The 23,299-nt window shown below is 39.1% G+C and overlaps 1 protein-coding gene across 3 annotated transcripts in view; it reads right to left on the bottom strand.

The window, feature by feature from the left end:
• BTBD10 (BTB domain containing 10) overlaps positions 1-23,299 on the bottom strand; it is a 50,061-nt gene that overhangs the window by 11,210 nt on the left and 15,552 nt on the right. For 2 of the 3 annotated variants that reach the window (XM_065403150.1, XM_065403149.1), the window contains exons 2-3: positions 5,201-5,394; positions 52-337 (exon numbers count right to left, since the gene is read on the bottom strand). In XM_065403150.1, coding sequence (XP_065259222.1) covers positions 52-337; positions 5,201-5,354 — 440 coding nt within the window. In that variant the 5' untranslated portion in view covers positions 5,355-5,394. Of the gene's footprint in view, positions 1-51; positions 338-5,200; positions 5,395-22,344; positions 22,502-23,299 lie in introns of all 3 variants that reach the window. The other variant, XM_065403148.1, reaches the window with a different exon arrangement.

The following is a 23,299-nucleotide window of genomic DNA, read 5'->3' as shown; positions in this document are numbered from 1 at the left end:
TTCAAGAAATGTTTAGAGTACTGTATTGTGCAGAATAATAATGATACCAACCTGCCCAACATTGTATTAGGCTGTGCAGTAAAAATCGAAGGATCTACAACAAATCTAGTGTTGTCCACTATAAGAGTAACTCGTTCAGAGGTTCTCACACTCCGGGCTCCTTCTTTTGCATTCTCATATACAAATACCATTTCCCCAGCAGTCTTGCAACTCCCATCTGAACTTGACTGGCTACTGTTTCTACTGCTGTTCCCAACACTACTATTGGAACCATTTGGGGAAGTTTTCTGAGGACGAGGACTGCTTGGCCGAGATGAACTGTGATCCTTTTCTCGATCTAAAAACAGAAATGGGGGGGAAGGGAAGTCAGAATTTTAGGTTTACAAGAGCACGTCACACCATCTACCTTATTTAACAAAAAGCAACAACCATGAACGTGGTGACCTGATTAACTGAAAAAAGTCTTAGGACTTGTCTACACAGCAAGTTAGTGCCTGGCAAGTACAGCACATTAGCTTACTATGCAGTAACATCCGGTGTGGACATTGCTGCAGCACAGTGGAAGTCCCAGGGTGGAATTTAGCACCAATACTGCCACATAGGAAGTTACTGAGCAGCATGCTGGTGTGCAGTAGACCCACACACTGGCTTGCAGAGCAGAAGCTTGCCATGTAGACAAGCCCTTAAAAGACTAATAAGGCAACCCAAATATTACATTTGACAACACATTAAATCCTGCTACATTTTCAACCAAAGTTCCCATTTCCTAGATATAAGCATCCTTTTCTCCCAAAAAGAGTTCCTGAGAAAATTTAACATTCCATTTTCAGAGGAGAAGTTAAGTGTATTGTATGAGTTGAGTTTCCAGCAAATTAAAACAAAGCATCATATTTTAAAAATATTGCTTTTTAACAGCAGTTAAGCTTTTGCAGTGTTCTGTACCATTTGCATCAACCCTGTTACTATCCTCTGGTGAGTCACTGACCAGCGGGAACTGCCAAAGGACTTATTATATGCTTCCAACTAGTGGTGCACCCAGTAGTCTTGTTACCTGCCAGATGGAGGCCAGCACCAGATTACTTCACAAAAAGCAACAAGAAACGCCATAGTGGACATGAGGACTAACATGCCCGTAGGGGAAATTTCTACCTAACCCCGTCAGTCAGTGGTTAACTTAAGCCCTGAAGCATGAGGCTTTATATCCATTATAAAAAAAGATTTTAATCCTCGCTATTATTGTGGATGTTCTCATCTGTAAAATCTCTAATCTCTTGACTTCTAAGAAACTCTTGACCTCAATGAGATCTTGCGACAAAATACTGCAACATTTATACATGGGTGGGGGTGGGGGAATCAATTTAACATCTGCCTTTCCGTTTCACTGTAACATTGCCATTTACTTTCTATATACCAGTCATAATTTCGTATACCTCTCATAGAATTATAGAATATCAGGGTTGGAAGGGACCGCAGGAGGTCATCTAGTCCAACCCCCTGCTCAAAGCAGGACCAATTCCCAACTAAATCCAAACTAGATCCAAACTTCCTAACAAGTCTCTGTCTCAATGATCCACTGAATCGAACCCGTTGATCTGGGGCAGGGTGGGCGGGGCCCTTGTCATGTGTTTCCTCACTAAACTTTCTCAGTCTTTTCCCTCTTCATACCATTCCATGCCTCTAACCGTTTATACCACTTGGACCAATGATTTAAAAGTCACTTGATTATTTTTTTAAAATCTGGTTTAAATCAGGTTGAGGCTTTGTAAAAATTAATTTGAAAATCTGTGCTATGGAATTTTAGACTAAAATTTATAATAAAAATACACCATTTATAATTTTATTAAGTATCACTAATGATAAGATATATTATTTAAGATTACAGAACTGCTGTAGGCAAAAAACAAAAACTTGAAAGTTAAGGCCCTGATCTTACAAACAGCCAGCAGACACAACTTTACTCACATGAATAATCCCATTGATTTAAATGGGACAACTTGTGTGTTTAAGATTAAACATGAACCATAAGTGTTTGTAGCATCAGGGGCTAACATTTTTATTAAAAGCTTTCTTTCTAGCATAAAATCATTGTCATTTCAAAACAAAATGAACAATGTAAGCAACAATGCAATGTTTAGAGACTTTTGATACATTAGCAAAATTAGTGAATATTTTTTTATATACAACCCAAAAGTTTCAAAACAGGCATGTAACGTCAGACCCCTAGGATTGGTATTTTCAAAAGCACTGAAGTGACTCAGAAGCACAAATCTCAGTTACTGCACACCCTGAAGGAGGAGTTGTTGGGTGGTTGAAGCATTTCAGCCTTCTTAATTTGTGGAAGTTCTATAGGTCAGAAGTTGGATTTAATTACAAAGTTACACAGGCTATTTACTTATCAATTTTGTGTTGCTTTCACAGTAAGAATGTTAATGAGACCCTGGAGTTGTCTTTTTCGGCATAGTTGAGCATTTTAAGTATGAAATTTCTCCATAGAAAAAAATCCATGTAAAATCTAAAATGACACTAATTAGGAAACTTACAAGTACAAGACATCCACTTTAGCAATTTAGTACAAAATGGGAAGTAAAGCAGCTTTGACTTGTTTGTTTTAAAATAGATATAGATCATGGATTTTACCCACCATGCTTTGTATCCTTATGCTGTGACCAAGTCACCCCCTCCATTCTTAGGGGCAGAAGCACAGGGGCCCACTTCCATTCAGGAACAGAAGGGGTAGTAGCAGATATTCTCTCCCACCCACAGAGAAGGGTGGTGACAGGGCACCTCCTTCACCCCCATATACACCTACTCTAGAACGGGGGACCTTGTATTTAAACTTCCTATTGAGTTTATGCCTCTCAGAGCTATCATTTCACTCTGCCTGCCTGAGTCTGCAGACCTCACTGCATTGATTACATTCATTCAAGTTCTTCTTCACAACTGTGATAGCCAGATATTTGATATTTCCTAAAAAAATAAAAGCTCAGATTCTGATATAGTCACATGACTCCAGAAGATGGGGCCCTACATGCAGGCCTATAATTTGTATGCATCATCTGTTTCCAACTGAAAAAGAAATGAAAGTTTGGTTTTTTTTAAATCAAACACTGCATTTCTTGGCAACTAACAGAAAATTGCATGTTAGAAGAGGTCAGGATTGTTCCTAAAGTAGCACTTAGAAAACTGATTGCTTTTGTCAAAAGCGAAGAGGCAGACGACTTTGCATCCTTCAAGTTCTGGGAGGCAGGTAATATTCCTATAATTGACAATGAATGGAACACTGCTGAAGAGGACATTGGCACCTGTTGGATTTGGGGAGTTAAGGATTGTTCTCAACTGCCTCAATTCTGGATAGACAAGGTGGGTGAAGTGATATCTTTTATTGGACCAACTTTGTTGCTGAGAGAGACAAGCTTTTGAGTCTGGGAAAGGTACTCGGTGTCACAGCTAAACAGAAGGTTGAACAGCTACTCTCTAGTAATCACCACATGGAGTGAGCATCTCTATACGCAGTCACCTATTTCTGAAATCATACTCAGTGCAGCAAAGGAAAATACAGCCCAGTAATTGCAGAAAGTATCTAAAAGCCTTTAAAAAGTCACCTTTATTAAATATAAAAACATGTGAGTGAGTTGAATCTCTGCCCTTTCATGATCTGTGACTTGACCTGCATCTGCCTCTTGATCTCTCATGTCTACCACTAGTACTATGGAGGCTCATTTTGAAGGGAAAAAAATTACAGCAGTCCTTCCACCAACACCATTTAACTTTTCTCATTCTGCTAGTGAGGATTATCCCAGAGACCAGATTTTATTTATAAGTAGCAATCTACTGTTATCTCATAGAAAATAGTTCTCAACGGTGTAACAATGGCTTCACTGGAACAAAGAATGAAAATGTGAACATAAACCTTCACTTTCATTCTCAACCCTATAGTAGCCAGGTGAAGCAATGCTTCTTGTGCTCTTCAGAAAGAAAGCGTGTTCAGAATTTAGGAGTAAGTTAGTCCAGCTCAACAGTCCGCTTTGCCCAGTATTGCAACAGTTCCACTATTGCCTTAAAATGTTAATGCACAAACTTTAGTAACACTGGATTGTTAAACACCCCACAAACAGCAAGGTAGGGATGCTCATTTCCGAGCTTGCTTTTGGAACTGGAAAAATGCAGTTTACTTCAGCGCTAGAATCAAGTAAGATTTCATGTGTAAATTTGAGATCCTATAAAAATCCAGCTGTTAGAAACATAATGTCAATTACTGCCATGACATGAGAGCTAATCATGACCAACAAGTCATTCTGGCTATATTTCATCAGCTGTGCCAACATGTGGCAGGAGCTCCAAACGCCAGACTCAAAGAAACATTTAGCATTTTCTTCATCCCACGATGTCCGTTTCCATCTGGTACACCAGCTCCTTCTCCTATGTCACATCCCAGAAGGCAGGGAGCCTGTCTTTAAAAGGTATGGAGAGGCTGAGTTTTTGTTTTTAAAAAAAGCCAACTATATCACAGAGTCTCCAGAGTTTAATACTTTATACCTCAAAGAGTTCACCAATTTACAAAACAAGATAATGTTTTTTGTTTTGTTTTTTTAATGGAAGTATTTACCAGACACTCTCCTGCCTTCAAATATTTAAGGTGCTACAGTAGGGGAAAATATATTTATTAACCAACTCCGGGCTTCAGCAGAGTTCTCTGGTTATTATGACTCAACAGAATAGTGCAGATCCTACGTACTAGGGCATCATATCAAAACAGGAACCACAGGCCAAACATGAATCAGCAACACAGTATGCCTAAGTGGAAAACATGAGTTTTGGACTAAAACTACTACACCTCTACCCTGATATAAACGCGACCCGATAGAACACGAATTCGGATATAACGCAGTAAAGCAGCGCTCCGGGGGGGGGGGGGGGCGCTGCACGCTCCAGCGAATGAAAGCAAGTTCAATATAACGCAGTTTCATCTATAACGCGGTAAGATTTTTTGGCTCCCGACGACAGCGTTATATCGGGATAGAGGTGTATTACTTTCTAGTCCATGAGAGGCATTTTCCTAGTCTGAGGAATTTGAGCATGTATATATCATAATTCTGACATCGCTTGTAAGAAAAATTTTCCTTAGTCTGCTCTACACAAAGAAAAAAAAGATTAGATTAAAAGATTAAGTTTTCGGAACACAAATTAATCTCCAACATACCACCATGGTGTTGTCTTGTTGGTGAAGTTACATTCCTGATACATGGAGTGAGTTGAGACTCTGATCTTTCATGGGATGAGTCTCGTGATCTGTCACTTGACCTGCGTCTGTCTCGTGATCTCTCATGTCCACCACTAGCACCATGAAGACTCATTCTGGTATTGTCTACTCCTTTAGCAACACGAGATGGTGTACTAAAAACAAAAAAACAAAAACAATCTATTCAGCATTCGACAATCTTAGAGCAACTTGTAAGACCATTCAGATTTTGAAAAATAATCCAGTATGTTTCTATATAAAATTTTAAATATTTTATACTCAAGATACACAAAACTAGATTAATTTTATTTACCTACAGTTCATTGCTATATCATTCACATATTTCTGTATCTATGCAGTATCGTTTAGAGAATCAAACAATTACTCTCATATCACTGCAAATCAACCTATAGAAAAATGCTACTGATCACTTCCTCGTTTGTAAAACCTGATTTCACAGAATCCCTTGCAGAGCTCCGATAAACCAACCATTACAAGTGAAGCACATTTTAAAGTCAAAACAAAATATTTTGATTACTTCAACAAAATATATGAACAAAAGAAAACAACATAATGCACCTTCAAAAGAAAAACCGTGAAATTAAAAAGGGTCAAGTTTAGCCCCCAAAAATTGAGTTTTGTAAAGAAAAGCTTTTATAAAATGTAAGACTAACAAACATTGCCATAATATTTTAAAATTTAATTTTTCCCCTGAAGTAAACATTCCCCTGCAGTGTTCAGCCTCATGCTAGCAACCAAAGAGAACCTGAAAATGATTTGAATTTTTGATATCCAAAACTGAGAGAAATAGAAAAATGAAAATCCATAAATCACAGCAATCCAGTAAGCAAAATAGTAAGCTACTTTCTTAAAGCTGAGAAGTTATTTAAAAATCTACAGTGCTAGTAACAGACAAGGAAATTTGTTTTAAAATATTTTAACTTGACTGCGTAAGATCAAAGATTTAATCAATATAAAAAGTCATGTGTTACATTTCTTTGTTTAAATAAACAGAATGTGTTTTCTTAATACTGGCACATTTAGCATTTAAACAAAGTTTTACTTATACATGTGAAAATATTTTTGTACTAAGAACTGGATTTCAAGCTCCATAATTCCAGAGGGTAGCTAAAATTACCTAATAATATTCTTAATCTTAAATTAATTTATGGCACTTTAAATGTATCAAATTTTTAGATTACTACTGCGACAGCTTGGCACGGGAGTGATTCCACATAGTTTCTTTTTTGCACTCTTGACTTAGTTGAGAGTTCTAGGAAGACTATCAATATAGACATGAATTATAGGATTTCATATCCGATAATAGAATGCAAGCCACTTTCTAAAGATTAAGTACTGAATTACTGAGGCATAAAGAATCAGCCTAGGAGGCCAACATCAGATAAAGAAAATCACTCTTTCCTACTTGTTTGTGTCCAAGAGATGGGGCTTGAATTACTCACTTACTTGCCAGCTTGTAAATCCCACAAACAACCGTACTCTCAACCAAGAGAGCTTAAAGAAAGGACTGCTTGAGAAAAGCAGAGAGATTCAAGAACAATCCTCACCAGAAAAGGTGGTAGGAATTATGATCCAGTTAAGAACTACCAAGCTAGACAGTGTACTCCACTATAATTAGAGGCACAAACTTGACAAGCCAGTTTCTGAAATATTTTTAAAAGGTTGATTAGAAGTTATCCAAGTGGAGATGAGACTCAAAGACCACTCAAAAGGTAAGTAGACAGCACATAACAGATGTTTCCCCTTCAGTGATGGGTGCAACATAAGAGCCTAAACACAACAGAATGATAAGCCTCAAGCCATCACTGCTTAATCTTGATGCTAGACCCCACCAAATTAAAAAAAGTATAGTGACTCTCCAAGAGGAGGAGTTGGTTAATGCTAGTTAAGAGACATCCAAGAAAATCCTAAAAATCTACATCTTTAAAAGAATTTAAGAGGTCTAAAGTTTCTCCACACCCTACTTGGATGCAGACCATGAGGGGAAAGTTTCTACCAATGAGGCAAAAAATTGGTGCGGAGAAACTACTGCAGTACCATTTTCTGCCAAGTTTAAAATATGCTGCAATAAGACGACACATTTTCTGGATGTAAAGTTGGCTAAGAGGTTACTGAATAAGGTAAAAAATGGCAAGTCTTGATTTTTAGAGAGTAGCAAGGATTAGACGCACATTTCAAAATGAACAGGCTCTAAATGGATTCATTAACAAATGATGCTTTCAGAAGACACTTAGTGCCTACTTTAAAAATAAGTAATAAAATAAATTTGTATTCTAGAATGTCAAAACTTAAGGACTGTAAACATATCTTCTTGTATTTGCCTCTCCCATTATGAAAGTAAAATAAGACTGGGCCTTCAAAAGAAAATGAGACTTGCAGCAGAAGTTGCAAACAAGAATCTGTAACCCCACCCCTTAGATTCCATGAAGATTTTGGGAGGTAACATCTGCAAATGCCTTATTTTTCTTCTAAGTATTTGCATTTATAAACTCAACTACTTTCCCTGGAAGACTATGAAATATTTTCAAAAATTAAAAATGACAGGCTACAACCGGGGGGGAGGGATAGCTCAGTGGTTTGAGCATTGGCCTGCTAAACCCAGGGTTGTGAGTTCAATCCTTGAGGGGGCCATTTAGGGATCTGGGGCAAAAAAACCTGGTCCTGCTAGTGAAGGCAGGGGACTGGACTTGATGACCTTTCAAGGTCCCTTCCAGTTCTATGAGATAGGTATATCTCCATATATTATTTGAGCGGGCCAATGCTCAAACCACTGAGCTATCCCTCCCCCCTAGTTTTAACCATGTGGTGAAAGGTGCCTCATTTCATAGTAACAGTATTCATCATGACATGTTTCTTTTTGGATAATGGTCTCCAAATACATAAATTTCTTTAGACAAAGAAAATGCACTACTGACACATGAGACAATACATATAAGGCTATAACAGGGTACCTGCAGATTACATGCTTTGGCACTCTAGAGACATGAGCCAATGGAAAAGTCCATTCTTCAAGGAAGGACATTTATAGATTTTACTATATTCTCTAGAATTAAAATTTCTTTGTACACGAAGGCCCAATCTTTCAGGTTGAGGCAAAGTCCTTCAAAAAACAAATCAAGATATCTACAGCCACCGCCACTTCCCAGGCAATGTTCTTGGAGCTCACAGCAAAGCAAGGTTGACCCTGGTTAATCTTTCAATGGGAAATCTCTAAGGAAAATCAATGCTACAGGAAGTAGTGTTGGTGACTCAATAGGCCATGTATTTTCCTCTTTGTCAGTCCTGAATAAACACCCAACGAAAGAGACAGCACTCATTATGTTACTGGAAATGCCTTCTCCTGGACAAGTTGTAAAAACCAAGACCTTCAGTACTCTGATCTTTTAAAAGGTACCAAGGCACTTTATGCCAGAAGAAGGGAGTCACAAAGGATAAGATTCCAGGCCCAATGTTCACATTCCACCTACATTCTCCACGTAGTTTGAGCTGGAATTGCTGTTCCTTCACTCCTCCTCTATAATAGGCTGCTGAAGGTTTCTCGTTTCCATTTTTAATGCACACACAGATTAGATTCTCACATGTAGAATCCTGTTCTTCTGGCTGCTAGGTACTCTATAAATGTAAGACTTAAGTACGCAAGCCAGACTGATTGAAACAGCACCACTTGAAACATGAACACTTATCTTAATTACAGCCACTTGAATGTCAATGTTACTGTTGAATCATATCCAGACAAATTCAGAAAATACATTTACTTGAGCAGTTAATATACCTGGCAACATTTAAAGTTCTATTCATCTCAACACATACACTACAAAATAGAATACTATTACTGAAACACAGGCATATTCAGCAGTAAGCAAGACAGTTAAAAGGGACAAGAAGCTAACCCCCAAATTTTGGGCTATATAAATGAAAAGGGTGGTAAAAACCCTAATATGTTAGATTTAGGAGAAAAATAAATGTCAGTTAAGAGAGTTTACTGAACTTTGCCCTGCAACATTGTGAGCCAGAACATTGCAGCATGAGGCTAGTCTCAGAGCCTCTGGAAAGTGAAGCTGAGTGAAATAGAAAAAACAAACCGGATAACTTGTGATTCAGTGATTATTTTGATTTGTAAAATTGTTTTAGCAGTAAAAGGTGTTAAATAGTAACACAAATAATTTAAAATACCAAAACCATCAGAAACATTTTTTTTTTAAAGTCTGGTTAAGCAAAAATCTTAATATACAGAAAGTGATCATCATCTCAAACTAAAAAAAAAAGAAAAAAAAGTTTTAAACAATTGCTACTTGTATCCTTATTGAACGTATGTATGCAGCGGAATCTCTCTGTTTCACACCAAACACTGGGAGACTGGTTTAGTTAACGATTTACACTCGTGCACAAAAACAACAACAAAAATAATGCATCACAAAATGCATTGTATTAATTTTACCACTGTGGTGTAGTTTACATGATAACACTACCAAGCGTACTAGCAAATGCACTGTAGTATATTTTGTGACTCAAATCTTAGGCTTTGTCCACATTGAGACTATAATCACCAGCATAGCTGCACTGCTGCAGACAAGCCCTAGGGGTCTACACTGATACATCTCTGTCACAGCAAACTCCTAGTGTAAGTGAGCTGCACTGGTGAAAAACTGATTTGCACCAGAAGGGCCTATCCCACTTTCAAGCAAGGATAAGCCATGCCGACATAAATGAAATTTATAGCCACGTGGCATGTCTACACTAAGCAGTTGCACCAGTGCGGCTACACCAGTGACCAGTCACTGACAGCTAATACACCCACAATAATTATTACTCTACAGTACCCAGCTGTCACACTGCATTAATCTGTAATTTCAATCTTCAAGAAAGCTATGGTATTTTGCTTATCACACTGTAGCAAGTGTCCAGATGAACCACTTTAACTGCACATCTCTCTTTCATTCTAAACTCTTGGAGGGTTTGCAACTGGGAACTTTCAGTTCAGAGACCTGAAAGTGCTTTTTTTATTCAACAATCACCTGTGAACTCCTCTCTCTCTCAAAAAAAAAAAAAAAAAAAAAAAAAACCCACCTTTGAATATAATCAATAAACGATTTAAAAAAGTAATTAGATTTGGTAGTTTTGCATGTTTGGGTCACAGTAGAGGAACAGAGCAAATTTTAAAAGCATAATTTGGAATGTAGATTCTCCTTATTTTGATTTTTAAATAAAGTTAACATTTTGAAATCAACGGTTGCATAGTCGGTTTTGATCCAAATCAAAATTACATTGACCCAATACTGAAAATGAGGTGTACAACATCATTATAAAAGGCAATAAAACGAATTTGGCTTTTTAAAGTTGCCAACATAAAGCAGCAGCATAGTCTGTTTTACTGTTTTCAGAACTAGTGAAGTAAAAAAAAAAAAAAAAAAAAATGAATGTTGTGACAATACTGGTGCACTCATCCAAAACTTTTGGGCCAGCCTACCTGGAGTATTTATTTTTCCTTCAATCACTGGATTAGAATGTTTTGCCCCGTAGTGTAGTGGTAAAAAAAGAAGTGGGTAAACTAACCTAAACAACATATTCCCCAAATGAGAAGTAGGTAAACTCAGTTTACCGGTACCTACTCTCTACTACACTACTGAATGTGCCTCTAGAAATTATTAAAATATTTTAAAGTGCTTTAAAAGCAATTGCATTACAAACAAAAAAACTTAACATGCTCAAAGCTTTACTTAAACACAGAAAACTAGATAATGGAGTTGGATGGAAGAAAAGCGTAAAATTTGTCAAAATGGCAGGTTTGTCAAAGTGTCATGATGTGTATATTTTGTATTTCTGCAGTCAGGCAAGAGTTGATTATTTTTATAAATGCCAAAAGTCCTATTCCAATTTAAAACCTGGATGCAATTGTGAAAGAAAAATTTTACCCTTTCAGAATAAAATTTTATTCATTTGATAGATACCAAACAATTAAGGAAGGATTCATTTTATCATCAAAGCAAGTGCCATAGATTTCAAATTGCCAAGCTAATCCACACTCTAATGGACATCGTATAAAATGTAATGGTTTACAAGCAATTTGTTGTATCAGTTAAATAGACTCATAGTATATTGATGTCTATGATCAGCAAAAATTTACTGTCAGTTCAATTACAGTGAGCCAATAACAAAACCAACTTTAATACAATTTCTCTTCTTGCTATATTCTCTAAGGCTTTTATTTAAAAAAAATTCCTAACATATTAATGTATAGCTAACCTCTTGCACGGAATTGTGACTGTATTCATGTAATCAACACTTTCAGAAAAGGGAAGCCAATCTTTAAACACAAAGTTACCACAGCATTTTTGTAAGGTTTTTTTGAAAAGAGAAAATCCTCTCTGCTTTTATTATAGTGACTTATCTTAGAAGTAACAAAATAGTCTCACACACACTTGGAAGTCTGCTCATTTAAATTGACCAGGATACACAAAGGACAGTGCATCTCCATCTCTGTACTGTCCGTCCTGTTATGTATTGCTCACAGATTATCCCATTATCAATGGTTACGCACCTTCCTGTTGTATACACCAGGGAAGAAATACAAAAACATTGAAATAATTTTGAAATCAGAGTACAAAAGAATTCTGCTCCTTCCAAGAAAGCAGCTCTAGAAGCCAGCTCAGCATCCTTTGGCATTACTTGCTAAGTTCAGCATATTTGATATTTCCATCATCTCCTCAGTAGCCCACTGCACCATTAGCCAGTCCTACTTTTTTCTTCTATTTTCCTCTCTCCCTCAAGATTGACAATCCTTTTGCAGCTATTCAGTCCATTAAGTGTTCAGAGACGCAAGCCCCCCTAGATATTAATTCAATTCATTGTCTCACAGTCACTGACTCAGCCGTGCGTAGTGCAGTACTGACGTCTGACCTCGCAGCCTCCTGTGAGCTGAATTCATGCTTGCCATTTCGCCATCTCTAAGCAGCCATTGGATAATGAAATTGACAGACAGGGTAAAGAGCGCGCGAGAGGAGAGCTGCTTGATATATTGCCAAATACCATCTGTGAAGCTATTTCTAGTCCTGCCAGTTTGTCAGGTTTCAGCACACAAACAAAACACTGAAAAGGTTGTTGCTAACTTTCTCTTATCATACATACATTTTTCATGTTTGTAAAATACCAAATGAAAACTTTAAACTAATGCCTTGAATAGCCATAAAACCAATCTGACTAAATTAGTATTTACAACCAAGACATTCTTTTGCTGAGACCACAAGCATGTGTTGCAATTGACTTTTGAGGGAGAGGGACGATAGGCTCCCACCTTTGGACCCAGAAATCTCTCTTCTGGCAAATCCAGATTAGGAAAGTGCATGTAAGAATGAGGAAATGATATAGCAAAGTATGGTACTTTTCCCTGTCACTAAGCATATTAGTATGTATTTGATACAAAACCAATTCATTGTCTTCTGATCAGTGCAGTCTTACAAAAATAGATCATTGAGTTTTTGGTTGCAAGTCCAATTTCTCATATACAAACAGGACTGGGTAAAAGCACCCCAAGCCTATATTTAACAGTTTCAGGGCCACATTTCCAAAAGTTTTTTGGTGATCTGAATGCTACACAATATTTTTTAAATTGATTCATATCATATCAGACTACTGCTTTACAGTCACATTACATTTAAAGAGAGAGGTAAATCCCAGGAAACAGACAACCATAATATGGAAAGTAAAGAAGGTTAAAGAGCAGATGATGGAAGTTAGATAAGAGAGATAGTTAAGAGTTCATCAAGAATTTGCAGCCAGGAAAGCAAATTTGAATTTCTAAAACAAAAAGAAAACCAGTAAAGGAAACAAGACAATACGGTTTTACTACCAGGGGCAAGAGAATAGCTTGCAGCATTCCAGACCTCTTGAAGGATTTCAAGAATATGGATTTAGAACAATAAAAAAAGGGACTTACAACAGTCAAGGTGGAAAGCTACAAAGGGTTGAAGAAAGATTTCTGCTCATACAGGTTCAAAAATCTAGATCAATGGGGTTCCCTTTGCTGTTCTAATTTGTCAGGTAAGCATCTATCTATCACTGGCTTCCAATACTTTTTCTCCTTCTCAGACCTATGCCCTCTACAAGCTGGCTTCCATACCTTGTTCGGGTAGTCTTCTGCCATATTTTAAGATGTCATTGGTCTCATTATGAAGCTGTCAACTGATAGGAAACACAGGTGCAACTGTACTCAAATTCCTTCAGCCACAGGCTCATGATGCTGTAATTGCAGGACTCTTGTTTCACCCTCCTGCAATGGAGTAAGCCCAAGTTCGGAGTCTCTTCCCCCTCCCAGGGCAAACAAAAGGGCCTCTTACAGCAACACCCATGCAAGGGACAGTAAGCTACAACTCCTTTTTGCTTGGTTTCAGGTGAACACATGCCCTCTCCTAGCACCCCAAAGAGTAGTCAACATTAAGAGATCAGGCTCCAGATCCCTCTCGCTTCTCAGGCCAGGTGGTGTATTCCACAAGATGTCCCAAAGGTATGATTCAGAAGTCCATCTCTACTTAGGGCTCCCACAAATAACCCTTCCAAAGCACCCACTACACTTCTTGGTGGTGCCACAAGTTTTTCCCTCACCAAGAGAGACCAGTACTCTAAAGAGCCTTCTGACCTGGGACCCTGGAGCACCCACAGAACCTTTAGTGGTTCCCCACCCCTAGTTCAGGGCAGTATCCCACACCAAGGATGGAGTACCACCATATTACTCAGAGCTTCAGATCCACTTCAAAATACTGTCAACGGAGGTCCCTACGAAGGAGATTTTTCAAGTAGTGAGGAATATTTTCTGGGGGTGGATTTACACAGAAACCCTATCTTCAGTGGGTCAGGTTATCCAGCATTCTGCACCATCCTCCATGAAAGGATGCTTGTTGTCTTTCTTTGTACTTTGGCTCCTCCTCTGTTTCCCAATCCAATCACTAAGTAAGTGTCCAAAAAAGGAAGAACTCAAGATGTAAGGACTTCCCACCCAGAGGAAGAAGAAGTCTCTTAGGGCAGGTCTATGCTACAGATTTACTTCAGTACAACTACATCACTCAGGGATATGAATAATCCACATCCCTGAGCGACATACAGACTTAGTTGCCGGTGCAGACAGCACAATGTTGGCGAGACAGCTTCTCCCACCAACATGGATTACCATCTGTCACAGAGGTGGATTAACTATGCCAATGGGAGAGCTCTTTCCCTTAAGCATAGAGTCTTCATTAAAGTGCTAGTGGTGCAGCTGTGCTGATGCAGTGTTTTAAGTGTAGACATGCCCTTACTCCCCAGAAGGACCAGACCTCAGACATTTCAATTCTGACAACCTAGGTTCAAGCAAAGGCCCAAACCTTAATAAGCCCATTACTAACACTCCAGCTACTGATAGGAACTGCCGGAACAAAGATTCACAGAAGGACAGGAAAGAATACTTTCTTAACAAGACTTAAAGGATTAACTCTTTCCCCTCCTATGAACTCGAAGATAGAGACATGGAAGCATCTAGATCCTTATTTTTCCATCTCTCCTACTTATGACAAGCTCTACAACATCCTCTCAGATACAACAGAACAGCGGCAGTCCTCCCCAAAAATTGACCCAATGGTCGGTCAATCTGAGAAATGTTCTCCTCTTTTCCAGTAAGAGACCAGAGTTTGCCTCTCAAAACCTGAGGCCAGAGAATTGGACTCTACCTTAAGAAAACAGCATGAATTGTCACTTACATTTTCATATGCACATCAATGCTTTCTCCTTGTGTGTCTCCTCTGAAAGCAAAATGGATTCAGTACCTCTTCAGAAACCTGGAAATTCAATCCTGACTGCCTAGAAAGTTTTTAAAAACAGCACCTCACATTTGCCTTACAATGCTGCCAGGGACTCAGTTTAAGATCCTGAATCTGGTAGTGGTATGCATCATTAGGGCCAGCCACTTCCAGCAGAGATCATGAACTGCTGACTCAACATCCATTTTGTGGCCCTTTTCTTTGAAGGGATACCCTGGGACAGAACATGAAAGACATGGCTGATCCTAATACGTTTCTTTCTTCAGATAAGCCAAAAAAACTGGGACCTCCTTGGCTAAATCTTCTAGGAACTGACTTTCCTGGATTTCATCCAGGCTCCAGTTTTCCAGATATCTCAAGGCCAACTTCCAAATTAATATATCTGTCACACATCTGCTAACTGATCAGTCCATGTTGCACCAAGTACTTCTTCTGAGCCTGTATCGCAGGGGTAGGCAACCTATGGCACGCGTGCCAAAGGCGGCACGCAAGCTGATTTTCAGTGGCACTCACACTGCTGGGATCCTGGCCACCGGTCCGGGAGGCTCTGCATTTTAATTTAATTTTAAATGAAGCTTCTTAAATATTTTAAAAACCTTGTTTACTTTATATACAACAATAGTTTAGTTATATATTATAGACTTATAGAAAGATACCTTCTAAAAACGTTAAAATGTATTACTGGCACACAAAACCTTAAATTAGAGTGAATAAATGAAGACTCGGCACACCACTTTTGAAAGGTTGCCGACCCCTGCTGTATCCTATCCATAACAAACAAATGGCTACATTTAATTTCAATTTTTTTTTTATACTCTTCAGTGGGTCCTCTCTTCCTTCTCTTTCCAAAACCTAGTTCTGTCCTCTTAGTCATCTTCCAAAAGATGCAGAAACCTCATGTTCCTCAGAGTCTATCCTATCTACAGTCAGCAGAAGATCGGTGCCAAATTATCCAGTCCTAGACCTTAAGGGGCTAAGTCACTTCACCCATGACAAAAAATATGAAGTATAATCCCTCTGATCCAGGGTAGTTTGGGCAAATTTCAAATGTCTACATATTAGAAGATGCGCACCTTCACATATATATTCTAGAATACACTCAGAGGTCTTTGTTTTGCCCATGGGAAGGGTCATTTCCAATACTCCTCCCTCTCGTTTTGGTCTTGTCTCAGCACAGTGAGTATATTGAAAGACTTTAGTTGTTGTGACAGCAGCTCATAGGAAAAGCAACATTCAGGCAACCCCTTCTTTGGAAGTATGGTCAGTCTGGGATTTATGATAGACATGGATAAGAGTTCTCTGCACATCCATTCCCCCCAGCATTATGACCAGATCTACAGTAGATGCACTTTGCTGGTATAGGTATGCTAGACCGGCAATGCACATCTAGTGTGTATGCAGTTTATACCAGTAAAACTTCATTTTGCTGGCATAGTTTATTCCAGGCTCCCTCCCCTACTGAAACAAGCAGAAGTGAAGTTTTGCCAGTCTGAACTGTGTCCACTGTAGGGGCTTTTGCTGGCACAATCATGTCCATCAAAAAATCAGCCCTCATTACATCCATGAGACAGCTTTCGCTGGCAAAAGTTTGTAGGATAGACTGGCCTCTCTCTCATTTGGTAGCCCATTTCAAGACAGTAAAAGGGAAGGTTCAGTCACATCAAGAATGCCTACAGTAGTTTACAAGACCACCACATTCAGATCCTCTCATCCAACAGTATTGGACATTCTCTGCTTTGAGACTGCTGTAGATATACTAACTGGTTCAGTACTGAGAGACTTCATTTCAGAACACTTCTTCACTCATTCATCCTTAGAGACCGCAACAGTTCCATCTATCATCGCATCATGTCAGGGAATAGTTAGGCTGCTTGATTCCTCACAGCACAATTTCTATTGATGTTATTCACTATGGGTTCGTCATGGAGTCCAGTCTAAATGCTCTGCGTGCAACCTGAACAACCTCTCAGCCCAAGATTTATGAGCTAGACAAGTTTAAAAGTGGCACAGACTGGATCTGCAAATTGTTGATCTGTTGGTAAGTCAGCAGCACTACCAAAGCCATACATCTGGTAGAGACACTCAATATCCAGGTCAACTGGCTCAGAACTGATTCACATAGCAAATGTGATCTGGCCCAATCAGTATTTTTAAGAATCTACAGCCACTGACGGGTTCCAAAATTTGACCTGTTTGCTGCTTAAACAATATTCCTGGGGGAATTCTACTCACAATATTTTAAAATTCTGCATATTTTACTCATGAAAATAATACAATACAATCAAGCCAGTTTTAATTATTTTGGTAATTTGTTTAAAAATACCTGTCAGTAAGTATGTCTGTAACAATACAGACACACACACACACACAAACAAACACATTTCCTGAATCTTTTTTGGACAAATAGATTCCTTACTAGGCATATTAATACAGAACTTTGAGTAATAATTAATTTAAACTACAATACAGAAATGCATTTCCTGCATCCTTCAAAAGCAGTGCAAAGACTTGGGGGGAGTCAGGAGTAACAGAGAAGCTGAGGGAGAGGGAAGTAATTGCTGGGAAAGAGCCTGAGTGTTAACTTGGAGAATTGTTGGGTTGTGGGTGGGAGATTGTTAGGAAGCCTTCCCCATGCAGACCCTGGCTGACCCCTAGCCTCTCTCAGTCAGGCACATCTGCCCCTGTCCCCATGTGTCCCTGTCCTCCCCTCTGTTCCCATGTGTCCCTGCACCCCACTCAGACACCCCTCTTCCCCCATTCACACATGTCTCTGCACCCCTCCTCCCCATCCCCATGTGTCCCTGCACTCTCACTCAGCCAGCCCCCTCCCCTCATGTGTCCCTGCACCCACCTACCCCATCCGGCCCTATGCCCCACACTCAGCAACTCCCTCCCCATGGGGGCCTGCACCCCTCCTCTGCCAATTCCCATGTGTCCCTGCACACCCATTGAGCTCCATCCCAGAATGTCCCCCCAACTAGCCCTTCTGAACTCCAGTCTAACTCCCCAGCAGCTCCATGTGCCCCACGCGGTCTGTCCCCCCATATCCCGTGCCTCCTGACTTGGCCCCACAGACAGGGCACTGTGAGGAATGCAGCCTCTTCTCTTCCCTATCTGCAGCTGGGGCTGCTCCCACCTGGGAGCTGCTGCTCTCTGTTCTGGTGTCACAGTGGCCCCCTGGTGGGCAAAAGACATAACTGCAGCACTTCTCAGCAGAATGTATTTTCTACTGAGAAAAAGAATTCTGTGCAGCACATGAATTCTGCTCGTGTGCAGTGGCGCAGAATTCCCCCAGAAGTAAAACAAGCCAGAGCTCTACAACAGGGTAAAGGCAGCAGCTCATCCTGTAGATGCCTTGTCCATAGGATGGGCAAGAGTCTGAATATCTATTTCCCCTTTTCCATATATACCAAGTCTTTCAAGTTACAAGAGAGAGACAGGGCACTCAATATCCCTCATGCCTTCTCTGAGGTCTCGGTATCCCAACTTCCTGCCCCTAACCAAACAGCCTCAACTTGTCCTTCCAATTGCTTCTTCCTTCCATTTCCGGACTCAGTACTGCAGCCCAGAACACAACAACTTTCTGTGGCATCCTTGATTAGCAAACCCTAGTGAATAAAAGAGTTGTCAAATTCATCCACCCCACTATCCAGTAGACACCCAATCACTTTCAAAGCCTACCTTGGTGTGACATACTGTACCCCAAAGTAGAATCCTACAATCCCCATATTCATCATTCATATATGGTTGTGATATTTCACACAAAGCATGCTATGTAAGATATCATATGAAAAGTCATGTTCTGCTGAAACCCATTGTTCTGTCAAAATATGTATATCATTAGCATGTATGAAGTTATGAGACCTTGCTGTACGGTTGTCATTTAAATATGTTGTAAGTTTGGGAGTCATTCACCACTAGTTCTCCAGTGACAGCAAAGCGGTGATCCACACCCAGGAGGGTGTTAAAAGACCATTAATCAAAAAGGGAGTTGTAAGCAAGGGATTCACAATTCTGTAAGAGAATTGTGCAAGCACCACACAATGGGTAATGGCTCAAATCTGACTCAAAGCCCACCAGGACATGTCTGGGCTAGTGTTTTCCAGACACATGGAATGAGGATATAAAATAGGGGACATTGGCATCATGCTTTTACCTTTCTCCTCCCCCACTGATGCTGGAAGCAACAAGAATGCTAGGAAGACAAAAACTTGAACTGAGGAGACTGGTCCCAGGCTTAATGGGGAAGCCTGTGTATTAAGGACTGTAAACTACCTGCAACATCCAGTGGGGTGAGAAAAACTGTTTGATCCAAATAATACCTAGTCTAATAAGGTTTAAGATTTAGACTGCGCGCTTACCTTTTATTTTCTTTGGTAACTATCTCTGACCTTTTGTGCCTACCACTTATACTCACTTAAAGTTTATCTTTTTGTAGTTAATAAATGTGTTTTTATATTTTATCTAAAACAGTGTGTTTTGGTTGAAGTGCTTGGGAATTCTCAGTTCAGTTGACAAAGGCTAGCATGTGTCCTCTCCACATCAAGGGAGAGGAAGACTGGGTAATGAACTTATACTGGTCAGGCTTCTGACCAGGGACAGACAGTATATTCCGGGGGTGCAAGGCTGGGGGCGTGGGAGATTTGCTGGTGCCTTTCTCTGTGTGATTCGTGAACGGCTCAGGGAGCATTCATGCAATTTAGCTGGGGCTCCACATGCTGTTGTGCTAAGTGATAACAGAGGTGGGTTTGCTGCTTGCCACTAGCAAAGCATTCTGAGAGACAGTTCAGGATGAAGAGTTAAGGGGGCACAGCAGTACCCCAGTACCTGGTTGTACCAGGGATCCTGTCACACTGGACAACTCCAAAAAAAAATTAAATTACATTAGATGAACATCACACAAGATAGTCACAATTACCTCACTCTCTTCTGGCAGGATTGCAATCTGGGTGTCCATAAAGCACCATGAAATGTCTACTCTTAAGGCAGGGGTGGGCAAACTACGGCCCGGGGGCCACATCCAGCCCTTCAGACATTTTAATTTGGTCCTCAAGCTCCCGCCAGGGAGTGGGATCCGGGGCTTGCCCCGCTCTGCGCGGCTCCCAGAAGCAGCGGCATGTTATCTTGATGAGAGTTAACACGAGTAGGTCTTGTCAAGCTGGGAATCATACCCTCAGCTTGAAGTGTAGATGTACCCTGCAATGAGCTACCACAACTGAATACTGAGCTCAGAGCGGGAACACACAGGCATTAACTTCACTTATGGTACTGAAACATTTCAGATCTGGGTTCTACCTGTAGGCTTTTTATTTTTATATTTTAAACTTGAGCAAAATCTGTTCAGCCATTTTCTTTTTACACTCTCTCTGTGTTCAAAAAAGAACCCAACAACATTCCCGACATGCCATTTGCTGCATTTAGCAAGGCACAAAGTGAATGAGACAGAATTCTGAAGTAGCCCTTGTCCGATTATCAACCTTGTGCAGGGCAATTTGCAAATAGTTCCAGATCATACAGTCTCTTTTTTAAACCTAGTAAATTGCATAAAAACTATATCAAAAATGCTAAGGTTGCTTGGTTACACACTCAAATCAGGAAATGCCAGTATGTGCATGCAACCTTAACTTTACTTCCTTGTTCAGATGGATTAGAATACAGTCTAGTTACATTACTACCACGTGCAATTTCTCAAAACATTTTTTCCCTACCATGATGTAAAGTATATTCTATAAAGTGCAACATGAATGAGACTGGGGTACGCAATCCTCATAACAAGCTAGTGCCTTGTGAGTGAAGGCCTTAAGTTTGTGTCCTAAAAAGCATTTTTCTACCACCACTAGCTCTATGCAGATTTTAGGTTCTTCTTTTGCAAAGATCATCCAGTAAGTTAAGAGCCATACTGAATAGACTGGTCACCTAAAAATACTAATTCTATTCTTTAGCTCAGCTTTTGGACGGAGCACAATTTGTTTTCTAGTAATTCAGTCCTTTGCCCTTACACACTACTTTTCATATATTTCAATGTCTCAATATGGCAAAGACACAGACTTTTTTCAATGTAAGTTATTTCTTGTCAGCTGAAACAATTAAGTCAATTTCTTGTTCAAAGTTTCCCCAAAGCTGCCTATATTATCCAATGGTCAAATGTTAGTTTGAATGCTTTCCCTTCAAAATGTACATTAGAATATTTTTGGCATATTATACAGATCTAGAACCTGTAGAGCACTTAGCTCTACCAAGTTATTTATCTTTAAGAGAAAACATTTATTTTCTTGAACTTACTTTAATTTATGCTTCATTTTAGAGACATTAGTGCTCAATAATATTAATTCAACTGTTTTACCAGATGCATGTTTGGCTGAAAAACAATTATGCCAATTGCATGTCATCCATATCTCCTAATGTAATATTAAACTTTATATTGTAAATTTAAGTTATTTGATACAGCAATATCCTGTTACTGAGGGAGGAAGGTTTAGCAATTATAAAGGGAATATAACAATCTGGTCTTATGAATTGTATTTCTAGCTCAACTGTTGAATCACTGTGTGACTTGATAATCATTTAACAACTGAGTGCATCAGTTTCTCCACCTGTAAAATGGATAGTCTAACACTTACCTAGCTGAGCAGAATGTTGTGAGGTGTAATTAATGTTTAATAACGGCTCAAATCCTTGAACAGACATATATGTGAAGAGAAACTTTGCTAGAAAAATGTTTGCAACTTAAGCTATTGTCTCGTTTAGCTTCTATTCTGAATACAACAGCTGAAAAATAAATTTACTCCCTAAGCTGTCTTACAAAGCATCTCAACTTGAAAAAATCTGTATTTAGGTAAAGAACTCATTTAGCAGTCAAAAGCAAGCAAGTTTGTTAAGCAAACAAAGAGCCATAAAGAGTGAAACTCATATAAGCAAATATTAATTCAACCCCATGAGCAAGCTGCAATTACCCCAAGTGTGCTGTTAAACAATGCCAGCTCACTGAAATGATTACCAGGGAATAAACTGTCTGGTATCCATCCCAACTATTCAGGTATCCACGTCACAAGCTACCAACTAAGTGAATTCATTTAATTTGGAGAAGACTAAGAAACGAACAAATACAAGTGAAGATTAGGAAGACTGATAATTGTTTCAATAAAACTAATACTTTCAAGTGACATTTTTAACTAGAGTTGCGTTAAAAAGAGAAGAACTCCCACATTCATGACAGGACTTGCCACAACCAAATACGGTTGTCTTTAGAATGAGACTTACTGTAGCTCTGAGATGCGATAGATTGTATATGGCACCTACCTTGAATGTTTACAAAGCTTACGGGGTCTATTATGCAATTTCCGATCCCAATTCTCTGGATCACTGGAGTTACTGTCATAAGGATGAGGCCGTCCTGCCATCCCACTGCAAGCTTCCTCACACTACTGCTCTGAAAAGCACACATGCAGCACTCAACCTACATTAAAAGAGCAGTGTCGATCTTTAACAATGCCATACAGAAAGAAAGATGAAGAATTCAAAGTGCTCTTTGTTAGTTTATATTAATGAATACAGTATATTCTAGTTTTTATATTCTTCAGTATCCATGGTGCAAAACAGAGCTTATATGTCCTACCTGGCCTGCTGATACCAACACTAAAATTGTGTTTTCATTAGAAGAAGTGTAATCCTATATACTTTAGTAAATAACTTTAAATTTGATTTAATTTATTCCACTGTGTGCAGACAAAAGGTTATTAATTAGATGTTACACTTTTCAATATAATTTTAACTACATAAAGTTAAATAATTCAGAAACAAACCATTTATCTACTACAGGAATCCTTGAATAGGAATAGATTTGGATTTTCTTAGGTATAAAATGTTATCGTCTAACAGTGAACGAACAGTTAACTGTTCGTCCAGTTGAAACAGAATTAAAAGCACCAACTTTATAGTTAGCAAATAGTGACATTATAGCCTATGCTCAAAATCCCATTAGAAAGAATTATTTAAATGTTAAATAAATGAAAAATCCTATAAATTCTAGAACAGACATAAGAATTAGATGTGAATATCTTAAAGTGAAGACTTTGCAAACCTGCATGCTTAAATTGTTTCTCAAACTGAGAAATGGTTTTGTACGTGACTCAGCCATTAAGAGTATTTTTAGGTAAAACATTAAACTTATGACTGATAAAAGACACAGTCAATACAAAACAAGTGACATAAAACAAGCTACATCTGGAGTAGACAATACATTCTAGAGAGATTT

The sequence above is a fragment of the Emys orbicularis genome, chromosome 4 (genome assembly GCF_028017835.1).
Source record: "Emys orbicularis isolate rEmyOrb1 chromosome 4, rEmyOrb1.hap1, whole genome shotgun sequence".
Classification (NCBI taxonomy): Eukaryota; Metazoa; Chordata; order Testudines; family Emydidae; genus Emys; species Emys orbicularis.
This window is presented reverse-complemented; position numbering and strand designations above follow the sequence as displayed.